We start from the raw sequence: 12,378 nt of genomic DNA, 5'->3' as shown, positions 1-12,378 counted from the left end.
AGCAAAAGACTTGTATTCTATATAATTTCTTTAATTCTGTGGGCAAGAATGGAGGGAGCAAGAGAAACTGGGGTGGGAGTGTCAATTTCTATTTTTGATTAGATGCTAGTTACACAAGCATGTTGTGTTTCTCCCAAAGAGGGAAACAGGGATCCCAAGGAATCCTACTGGGTTCCAGCTCTTTGGACTCATCACCCCAGTCTCTCCAATTCTCTCCATTCTGTATTATTTCTTTTAATTTTTTTTAATGTTTATTTATTTTTGAGAGAGAAGGAACACGAGTGGAGGAGAGGCAGAGAGAGAGAGAGAGGGAGACAGAGAATCTGAAATAGGCTCCAGGCTCTGAGCTGTTAGCACAGAGCCCAACACGGGGTTCAAACTCAGGAACGGCGAGATCATGACCTGAGCCGAAGTCGGATGCCCAAACGGCTGAGCCATCCAGGCGCCCCTCCATTCTATATTATTTCTGTGATGAGTTCCTTCTCTCCATTTTGTCCTTTTTTCTTCTCCAGACTCCAGTTAGTTGTTGAAATTCTTGTCTTTATGTTGCCTCCCTCTGTCTCCCCTGCCCCCCCCCCCCCCGCCTTGCGAGATATCCTAAACTTTAGCTTCTAGGCCTTATGATGAAATTTTAAATTTTGGTACATTTTAAAATTCTAACAGCTCTTTCCAGTGGTTAGCATTCTGTTTTCATAATATTCTATTCTTATTTTAGACAATCTCTCTGAATATAGTAATTGTTTAAAAAGACTTTATTTTTTAGAACAGTTTTAAAGAAAAATCTGGAAGACAGTATGAGAGTTCCCATATATGTTGCATTACATTAGCATTTATTATAATAAGCAATTATTATAATAATATTGATATTATATTACTATTATGAGAGACCCTACTTTATTCACATTTAGTTTTTGTCTAATATGTTTTTTCTGTCCCAGGATCCTACCCAGGATCTCCTATTACACTTAGTTGTCATATCTCCTTAGGCTCCTTTGGCTGTGACAATTTTACAAATTTTCCTTGTTTTTGATGACCTTGACAGTTCTGAGGAGTGCTGGCCAGGTACTATCTAGAATACTTGTCTATTGGAATTTGTCTTAGCATGCTTTCTTGTTTGTTATTTTGTTTATGCTTGTGAATAAAATGCCAGGCTGCACTTTACTTTTGGGAACCATATAGAATCAACTGGTCCATTGTTCTATATACCACCCTTCAATGAATCCCCATTTCTAATAGTTCCCGTCAGATCTGCCAACCCTGAGTTTATAGCTACCTTGGGATCCTGCTGAGAGAATAAAGGAGAGCAGCTCACTTCTCCACTATAGCCCATACATAGCCCCTCATTCTGGGCTGTGGTTTCCGTAGCTTGCTTCTGCCTTCTTTTTTTTTTTTTAATGTTTTTATTTATATTTAAGAGAGACACACACACAACACAAGCAGGGGAGAGGCAAAGAGAGAGGGAGACACAGAATCTGAAACAGGCTCCAGGCTCAAGCTGTCAGCACAGAGCCTGACATGGGGCTCAAACTCACGAACTGTGAGATCATGACCTGAGCCAAAGTCAGACACTTAACCGACTGGTGCCCCTTCTGCCTTCTACCTTAAGAAATATGGTAACCTCTTGACAGTAATTTTTTTCTCCTGCATTCTTCTTTACTATTCCATTTATTTTCATATGTTTATTCTTTTAAACTCCTAGACTTTAGAGAAGTTTGGGACAGATGGAAGGAGAATGTATCTATTCAGTCTGTCATCTTTACCTGAAAATTCCACAAGTCCATTTGTTAAAGAAAAATAAAATCTCTCCTAATAAGCAAAGGAAGTATAAATGTCCACTAATGCATAATTACAGTTTTATTATTATTTGTAATTCTCTTGATATGGATTTAATTTAAACTCCTGTCAGAGGTCTTATTAAAACTTCTGGTAAAACTCAGTCAGGATAGGGTCCCCACAGGAAAGAGACTTCACCCATGTGAATCTTTCATGAAGGGACTACGTGTAAAGTCATGGGCAGGTTAAGGGAACACACAGGGAATGGTGAGGCACCAGGAACAAACAACAGAAAGATACCCTTACAATCCCTACAGCCAGAGGGACAAGGCAAGGAAAAGAGTTATAGGAGCGAGGTAGGCAATAGAACTGTGGAGAAGAGGCCACTCAGCAAAAGCTGCAGCATATAGATATGGTTGCTGTGCTGAAACAAAGTGGGGAAGAAATGCCCATTCCTGGCAGTATGATCCACTGACCAGACCCAACCATAAGCTAGTCAGGGAAGAGGACACAAAATATGTAGTTTGTAGGAGTCAGAGCAGGGTCAAGAATGGATCAAGGGGTGGATAGAGAACTGTTATTAAAACCTAATGTTTTTTACTGGCACAAAAACAGACACTCAGATTAATGGAACAGAATAGAGAACCCAAAAACGGACCCACAAACGTATGGCCAACTAATCTTTGACAAAGCAGGAAAGAATATCCAATGGAATAAAGACAGTCTCTTCAGCAAGTGGTGCTGGGAAAACTGGGTAGCAACATGCAAAAGAACCTGGACCACTTTCTTACACCAGACACAAAAACAAACTCAAAATGGATGAAAGACCTAAATGCTAAGACAGGAAGCCATCAAAATCCTAGAGGAGAAAGCAGGCAAAAACTTCTTTGATCTTGGCTGCAGCAACTTCTTACTCAACAAGTCTCCAGAGGCAAGGGAAACAAAAGCAAAAATGAACTACTGGGACCCCATCAAAATAAAAACCTTCTGCATAGCAAAGGAAACAATCAGCAAAACTAAAAGGCAACCGACAGAATGGGAGAAGATATTTGCAAACGACATATCAGATAAAGGTTTAGTATCCAAAATCTATAAAGAACTCATCAGTGTCAACACCCAAAAAAACAAATAATCCAGTGAAGAAATGGGGAAAAGACATGAATAGACACTTCTCCAAGGAAGACATCCAGATGGCCAACCGACACATGAAAAAATGCTCCACATCACTCATCATCTGGGAAATACAAATCAAAACCACAATGAGATACCACCTCACACCTGTCAGAATGGCTAACATTAACAACTCAGGCAACAACAGATGTTGGCGAGGATGCGGAGAAAGAGGATCTCTTTTGCATTGTTGGTGGGAATGCAAGCTGGTGCAGCCACTCTGGAAAACAGTATGGAGGTTCCTCAAAAAATTAAAAATAGAACTACCCTACTAGCCAGCAATTGCACTACTAGGCATTTATCCAAGGGATACAGGTATGCTGTTTTGAAGGGGCACAAGCACCCCAATGTTTATAGCAGCACTATCAACAACAAAGTATGGAGAGAGCCCAAATGTCCATCGATGGATGAATGAATAAAGAAGATGTGGCATATATATACAATGGAGGATTACTCGGAAATCAAAAAGAATAAAATCTTGCCATGTGCAACTACGTGGATGGAACTCGAGGGTACTATGCTAAGCGAAATTAGTCCATCAGAGAAAGACAAAGATATGATTTCACTCGTATGAGGACTTTAAGACATAGAACAGATGAACATAAGGGAAGGGAAGCAAACATAATATTAAAACAGGGAGGGGGACAAAACATAAGAGACTCTTAAATATGGAGAGCAAACTGAGGGTTATGGAAGGGGTTGTGGGAGGGGGGATGGGGTAAATGGGTAAGGGGCATTAAGGAATCTACTCTTGAAATCAATGTTGCACATATGCTAACTAATTTGGATGTAAATTTAAAAAATTAAAAAAAAAACTTAATGTTTTTGAACAGACATTTATCTAAAGAGACATATAGATGGCTAACAGACACATGAAAAGATGTTCAACATCATCAATCATCAGGGAAATACAAATGAAAACCACAGTGAGATATTACCTCACACCTGTAAGAACAGTTAAAATAAAAAAAATAAATAAGAAGTGTTGGTAAGGATGTAGAGAAAAGGGAACCCTCATGTGTACTGTTGGTGGGAACACAACTTTGTACAGCCACTATGGAAAACAGTATGGAGGTTCTTCAAAAAATTAAAAATAGAATTACCATATGACCTAGTAATTCTACTATTGGGTATTTACCCAAAGAATATGAAAACACTAATATGAAAAGATACACGCATCCCTATGCTTATTGCTGCATTATTTACAATAGCCAAACTATGGAAGCAACTCAAGTGACCAATGACTGATGAATGGATAAAGAACAGGTGGTATATATTTATATGTATGTGTGTACACACACACACACACACACACACACACACACACGATGAAATATTATGCAGCCATAAAAAAAGAATTGAAACCTTGCCATTTGCAACATGAATGGACCTAGAGGGTATAATGCTAAGTGAAATAAGTCAATCACAGAAAGACAAACATTATACGATTTCACTCATATGTGAAACATGATTGTTGGGTGCACTTTTGATCTATATGTTTTTTGTGTATATATTATATTTCAACAAAAAATTTACCAAAAAATGATGGCAGCCATGAATACAACTGAAAAAACAAAACAAAACGAACTATGTTAATATATTTTTCTGTCCTTCTTTAGGCATCCTCATGAACAGGTCAACAAAGATTTACTGGAACAACTAAAACAATGATAAGCATTCAACAGACATGAAAAGACAGACCTTAGCTTCAAGGAATTTGCAGTCTGCTTAGGAAAGCCAAATATTTAGACATGAAATTAAGAATATTAATAAGCAACGTATCAGGCTATGAAGAATGCTATAGTAAAAAAAGATTCAATATTGGCATGTAACTGATTCTTATTGGAAGGCCTAGATGTAAATACCCCTCAAGTGGGCCCTTTCTGTTGGGCATAGGTCAATTAGGCCAAGTAGGCCAAATGTCTGGTTTCAGAAGATGTTTCAATGTTTCCTGTGGTTAGACAAGGGGGAGGGTGAGTGGCACCCCTTTCTCTGCTTCAGTGGGAGTTGCCCTGTTTTATCTGTTTTATTAAAACTATGGGTTCTGTGTTAATTTTCATTTAACAAGAGGATTTTATTGCTAAAATGAGCTTGAAAGCCACTCTTCTACAAATCTGACTTCTAGATTTGTATATCTCAATTGACACATCTTACAGCTGAAAAATATTTAAAACCTCTGAAACTCTAAAAATAAAACCCATTTTTAGAAGGAAATGAAAATTACCTGAAGTAAAGGGATAAAATCCTCCTGTTCTAGAGAGTTGCAGCTGGGCTTTGCCAGGAGACAGATAAACTTAGAGGCATCATCATGATGGTTATTCAGCAACCTACAAAAGAGACAACTGCTTAGGAAGTCTGGCTACTGTGAACAATGTCTACAATATCAACAGTTGCTAATTTCAGCCTCAACTGAAGGCCATTTAGATCTAGAATCAAGTTCTCTCTTTTCAAAGATTAAGAAAGGGAATTTTTCTACGTTCTTTTAAGTTTTTAAAGTTTATTTATTTACTTACTTATTTGAGAGAGAATGAGAGAGAGCAAGCAGAAGGGAGGGCCAGAGAGAGAGAGGGAGAGAGAGAATCCCAAGCAGGCTCTGTACTGTTAGCACAGAGCCCAATGCTGGGCGTGAACTCATGAACTATGAGATCATGATCTGAGCCAAAATCAAAAAGTCAGACGCTTAACCAACTAAGCCACCCAGGAGCCCCTCCATGCTCTTGATTTTGTCAAAGGGACACCTCAAGAAAAGCTCAATAACAAAATGGCATATTATTTTTGTAAAATGTTTCTGGGGCTAAGACCACAGGATCAACTAAACTAATTGCAGGGGAGGGAAAATGTCCATTCAGGTTTGGCACAGGACATCCAGACCCAGAACTCTAGAGCTACCTGCCAGCCAGGAGAGAATATATCAGTTGGACTACTATGCACCACATAAGACAAAGACTTCTGTTTGCCCAGTTTGGCAGACATATTCAGGGCCCACCTGATAGGGGGTTTCTGAAATTAGACTTTGAAGGGCCAATAAAAAAAGAAAAAAAAAATGAATGAATGCCCTTTTAAGTCTTTAAGCTCTATGAATTCCTCATGCCCAACTAATACTGGACATTTCCACTTAGTAACTATACTCTGACAACAAAGTTAAAGTATCAAAAAACAAATTTTATATCTTCCCGTCAAAGCCAGTCCTTTTCCTGGACATCTATTTTTGTTAAAGGTGGAAATATCCAAATTATCTGGGCTTGAAATTTGAAGTCATTTTAAACTTATTTCTTTTCCTTATTTTATGCACATCCCATTAGTCTCCACATTTTCTTGTTTTTCTTCATTACATTTAGTGAATGCTAACTGTGTGCCACTTGTGTCTAGCCTTGAAGATACTTGGGATTCAGAGAAAATAAGACACAGTTCTGTGCTCTGTAAACAGTTTATAGTCTAGTGAGAGTGCTACACCATTAAGATTATACTTACATACTCAGGTTATACTCTGTCATGCGACAGAAGTAATAAACATGGGTGTCATGGGAGGACACAAGAGGGCCAGTGAGATTCCCTAGAACTGGTATGTAGGAAAGAAGGATGCTGTGGGTCAGGAGGGCTGCAAGTACAAATGCCTGGTGTGAGAGTGTGTGGAATATTTTGGCAGCTACAAACACTGGGGTGGTAAGAAAAGTGGACATGAGCATATAAGATTGGCCTTTTTATGTTAGATCAGGAAGACTTGGCTTTGGCCTACTCCATGGAAGAATTTTAACTTGGACAGTGACAAGATCAAATGCGCTTTTCAAAAATATCAAGCAAAAATCCAACTATGGGCCTGAGCATGGATAGTAGCAGTGGGAGATGAAGACAAAGGGGAAAATCTGGTTGTAATGAGAAGGACAGGGTAGTTGATTGGTGTGGAGGGATGAAAGTAAGGGGAAGTCCATAACAACTCCTAGGTTTCCAGCTTGGATCCCTAAGTGTTTGGAATACAGGATGGGAATACAGGAGTCCTTAGGAATATTTCCTCAAAATGTTTTATACAACCATTCCCTCTTTTCTAATGCCAGTGTACTTTTGAGTTCAGTAAGGGTCTTATTACTTCATGCTGAGACCAACAGAAGGAAAAGGGTCAAAACAGATTTCAGTGTTCATCCAACCTTAAAACACAGGCAATTCATTCCGAAACATTCTTTGATTATATAATCCTCTTTTTCAAAAATGTTCAGTAGCTCTCTACCACTTATACGAATAGTCTAACTGCCTCAGTTCAGCATTTAAGGCTCTCTGTAACTAGATGGGAGCCTGCCTACCTATCTACCTTACTGTTTTGCTAAATGAAACTTCCACTCCAGACAGCTGGCCTGGTCCATTATTCTCTAAGTGTGCCATGTGCATTCTTGCCTCTTTGCCATTTCTCATATGATTCTACTCTCCTAGAATACCATCCCCCTTGACTTTGCTATTGGAATGCTGGCTATTCTTTAAGGTTCAGCTAATAATGCAAGTCTTTCAAAAAGCCTTCTCTCATAACTAAATTCTTTACTGATCTTTGTACTGTTTAATTTATTGTATTATATTTACCATTGTACTATTAGTTTGTTTTTATTTCACTGGCACTTAAAGGGCAGACACAGTAATAGACAGGTCTTTTTTCTTCCTTAGCAGCCAGCACAGTGACTTTCACACAGAAGATTCTCAAAAAATGTTTGTGATCTAATGGATGTATACTTAAAAACTGACTTCATTTGTGATTATTAAAGTTATAGTATAATTTGTATATTAATTCTCCTTATCATTCTTTAGCATTCTCAAGGCCTCTACAGTTAAACATGTATACATTTCAGAAAAAGATTAGTATGTAATAAATGCTGATGGGAACCACCTCCTAGGATTAGAAAATGGTTGGGATGATCACAATAAAAAGGTGGTGAGATCTTTGTAAAGGAGCACTTTTATAAAGAAAGGATAGCACAGATGAGAGATACTCTGAGAGGAAAAAGGCAAATCAAGAATGGCTTTTTCTGACCAGAAGCATGAAATAGAAAGAAAAGGTGAATTATGATTTCCAGCTGATGACAGTGGCCGGTAAACTCTATATGGAAGAGAAAAGGAGATAAATAAAAGTTGTGAAAGCTGGAGAAAGAAGGTAAACATAGCTATTTTAAACTGGTATCTTCCAGAGCTCTTAAAACAAAATACTGTTAAGAGACAAATCATACACTGACATTCAAAGGTAAGTGAAAATAAGGCATAACGAAGCTGGATCAATATTACTTGACTGACTGAGAGGATCTCTGCCACAAAGCGGGTAATCCAGGAACTCGAAAAAGCCATGGAGCAATGTCTTTCCCCTAAAAATGTAAAAATGTCCTGACTGTAAGAAAATAGATATCAGAGTATAGATATGAAATGGGCAATAAGGCAGGGAAAGGAGGGAGGGCAGAGGCAGGGGAACAAGAGCCCATTAAGGTGTTCATCCTCAAAACATTAGGAGGAGGGCTAGGAAGCCTCCATCCCATGAGTACTGGGATAGCAGGGAAATTATTTCTTGTTATTCTGTGACTTTTACATGTGACTTCACTTTTCAAGAATATAAAGAGCCTATTATGGGAGCAAGTCAGCTTGTGTATGCATATGCCAATATGTTTAAATTCTATGTCATTATTTGCCAGTAATTTTTTTGTAGTTGAAAGCTTTAATGTACTATACTTAAGCCCAAGTCACCTTATGCAAAGGGCAAAATTGGTAAAAAAAAAAAAAAAAAAATTGCAAAAATAAACACACATCTTCTTCAAGATCAGTATGATAACTCAAACCATCATGCTCAGCTGCTTAGTCTCCCCAAATAGCCGTATCTGGGTCTCCCTTAAAGCACCTCTGCTTTTAAAAGGCATTTTATTACTATTTTTAATTATTTTATTTTATTCTATTCTATTTTGAGAGAGCGCATGAGCAGGGGAAAAGGGCAGAGGGAGAGAGAGAATCTTAAGCAGGCTCCAAGGTCAGCACAGAGGGTAACCCAGGTCTGGATCCCACAACCCTGGGGTCATGACCTGAGCAAAAATCAAGAGTTGGCTACTCAACCAACGGAGCCACCAAGGCATCCCTTAAAAGGCATTTTAAAAGCCAAGATACAGACTCTTAACAACAGAGAACAAACTGATGGTTACCAGGGGTGACAGTGGTAGAGGGATGGGTGAAATAGGTGATGGGGGTTTAAAGAGGGCACTTTTTGTGATAAGCCCATGCTGAATGGTAGTGTTGTACACCTGAAACTACTATCACACTGTATGTTAACGAACTGGAATTTAAATAAAAACAAAAACAAAAACAAAAACATAAATAAAATAAAATAAAATAAAATAAAATAAAATAAAATAAAATAAAATAAAATAAAATAAAATAAAAAATAAAAGGCATTTTAAGAACGCCGAAAGGAGCTCCCACTAGAGGGCGCTCCAACCATTTTAGTGGGTCATAAAATAAGACTATATATACAGACATACACTTAATCTAGTCACAGAAATGTTTTTTCAAATGAAAAAAGACAGGGACAGTTAGTCATGCTGTATGACTTCATAAACAGTCTCCTGTAGTTACCTAAAATGAAGAGTTGTGCTTTGTGTCTTTTTTCCCCTTTGCCTTTTGTAAAAATATCCTTTCCCTAGAGATAAAATTAAAATGATCCATCTCAATAAAAGAACACAGCTAGGGGCGTCTGGGTGGCTCAGTCGGTAAGCGTATGACTTCAGCTCAGGTCATGACCTCACGGTTTGTGAGTTCAAGCCCTGCATCGGGCTCTGCACTGACAGCTCAGAGCCTGGAGCCTGCTTCAGAATCTGTGTCTCCCTCTCTCTCTGCTCCTCCCCCACTCACAATCTCTCAAAAATGAATAAATATTAAAAAAAAAAAAAAGGACACAGCTGTTGTGGCTGCTGCTGCTCTACCTACCAACATAAATGTCCACCTTTTCAGTGACACAGTCTTAAGACAAAAAACCTGGCTGTTATTAAGATTATGTGGTTAACTACAGGTAACTCAAGTTGGTTAACAGTTTTCCTTTGCTATAGTCACCCTTTGGCTCACAAATGTAGGGTTCTAGAATATTCAGAATGACCTAAAATAATTACTTCTTTCTGGCTCTAATCTCTTCTGGAATAGACTACTTCCTTTTTTTTCAATCTCTCAGCTTATTCAAAGTTTTTTTCTGAAACAATTATAACTCACTTCTTGCCGCTTTCACAGATTGTTAGATGACCAACAATGCTGATCTCAATGGCTAAAGGTACCTCTGACAAGAGTTGTGCAGCATCTATATTCTTTCTACCCTTTGTTCATACTGCATCCAGCTAAGGCTTTTTCAGGGCCTGATATTTACCAGGGTGAAAGAAGTTAGCTGAACAAAAGTTAGAACATGTATACATTTCAAGTTCTTTAATTCGGCTACTGTTACATGCTAATTTAAAATAACAATAATAATTAACACATAATTGGACCACCCAGCTAAAGTCTTGGCTTTACTGGTGGGAAAAGGAGAGGGAATCCAAGGTGACTTCTCTACTGTTCAGGCCCAAGGCTCTATTTCCTTCCTGTAGGTTCTAGGCTGCCAGAAATACTGATGATAAATACCCTAAGGGGAAATGCCAATTCTTTTGCTGGTTCACTCCTGTTAATTAGTGCTTTTATGCTATTTCTAGCCTCTAATGAATTCCCTGACTTTTATGACTACTTATCAACACATTTAAAAAAAAAAAAAGGTATTTCTTAGATTTTATCCAGCAGTTTTCTATTTGCTATAGGAGACGTGGAATGGTGATCATGACACTGACTTTGAAGTGTCAAGTAGATAGTGTATGAGGAATGATTCTCCTAGGGCCCTTTTAGTTCTTGGTATTCAGACAACTTAGAACTATTCCCTGTAACAAAATGACTAAAATTCACCTGGACAACATGAAGCATTTTAACATTTAGCATTGGTATGGGTCTTTAACAAAAAGTTCATTAACTGATAGGAGTTCTATATACTCTTATAGCTGTTGTTCTAATGTAATGCAGAAAGAACTTGGTGAACTCAACTTGCTGCTAGATTTTTAAAAATAAGAATACACTTATCAATCACCTACTATTCTCAAGCATTATACTGCTAAGGGCTTTTTAGGTGGCATGAAGGGAACAGAAGGAATCTGTGTGCTGAATTCTGCTATTATATGTTGATTTTAAGTAATAATAATGATGACGACAATGAGGATAACAGGTGAATGGCATTTCCCAATAGTTTACCAGGAAGGGTATCTAGCCCCAAAAATGTGAGAACACATGTAAACAAGGCTATAAACATATGTAAAGAAGTCCGGTCAGTTAAGAGGTAGAAGGGGCAAGCTGTGACATTCTCTTAAAATGTATAAATATATCAAGAAATAACTTATAAAGAAGAAGGAAGAAAAAAAAAGAAGGTTAAAATGAAAGAAAACTTGTCAGAGGTGAAACAGGTGATGGGGATTAAGAGTACACTTATGACGATCCGTGACATCATAGACCTGAGCTGAAATCAGGAGTTGGACACTTAACTGATTGAGCCAACCAGGCGCCCCCGGAAGCTGTATTTTTCACATGACACATATGGTCTGCTCCCCTTAAAGGAGAGTCTACTTTTTTTTTAAAGCTTAATTTTGAGAGAGAGAGCGCGCGAGCGAGCCCACACACGGGAGTGGGGTAGGGGCAGAGAGAGAGAAAGACAGAGTGAGTTCCAAGCGGGAACTGCACTGTCAGCATAGAGCCTGACATGGGGCTTGAACTCATGAACTGTGAGATCATGACCTGAGCTGCAATCAAGTCAAGCACTTAACCTACTGAGTCACCCAGGTGCCCTGAGGAGACTCTACTTTTATGCCACTGCTACCAGAGTCAAATTCTAAGACCCAAATTTAACAAGCAAAACTAAGAAACTATCAAAGAGTTACTAAAAAGGTATCTTTGAAGATCTCTTTCACTGATTAGAGACATGTAGATAAAGATTATGGAAAAAATTTGTGTGGTTATAAATAAGTGTGAATCACTGAATTTTACTTGTTGAAATAAAGGGTAAAGAAAAATTAATGAATGTGTAAAATAAGTGACCTTTATAAAGCACCTTGTGAGAACCAGACAATTCTTTGCCTAGCCCTGGAGTGACTGGTCGTATACTTACTTTCTCCACATGGCAACGAATGACTGTGCGGACACAAATCCTGTCCTCTCTCCCCCTGCAGCCCGGAACATGGGGGCTTTCCAATAAAGAGGACAGCCACAGAGCTGCAAATAAAACACAAATACAGTGTAAGCCAAGGGGTGTTGAAATGATGACACAGCCAAACAATGGGCCTTTGTGGCTTTTAGCCTTTGTGTCACAGGTCCTTGAGGGAGCCAAACTGGGGCAGAAGCAAATACATCAGCTATGGTAGATTCAGAAAG

General features: G+C 38.4%; 1 protein-coding gene across 2 annotated transcripts in view; it reads right to left on the bottom strand.

Annotated features, from left to right (window-relative positions):
- Positions 1-12,378, bottom strand: part of PPP2R3A (protein phosphatase 2 regulatory subunit B''alpha) — a 164,470-nt gene that overhangs the window by 113,911 nt on the left and 38,181 nt on the right. For both annotated transcript variants that reach the window (XM_047100163.1, XM_047100164.1), the window contains exons 3-4: positions 12,116-12,219; positions 5,168-5,270 (exon numbers count right to left, since the gene is read on the bottom strand). In XM_047100163.1, the coding sequence (XP_046956119.1) occupies positions 5,168-5,270; positions 12,116-12,219 (207 nt within the window). The remainder of the gene's footprint in view (positions 1-5,167; positions 5,271-12,115; positions 12,220-12,378) is intronic.

Source organism: Lynx rufus, unplaced genomic scaffold, assembly GCF_022079265.1.
Source record: "Lynx rufus isolate CCGP_SWC_20201006 ecotype Redwood Valley unplaced genomic scaffold, mLynRuf1.p SCAF_5, whole genome shotgun sequence".
Lineage (NCBI taxonomy): Eukaryota > Metazoa > Chordata > Mammalia > Carnivora > Felidae > Lynx > Lynx rufus.
This window is presented reverse-complemented; position numbering and strand designations above follow the sequence as displayed.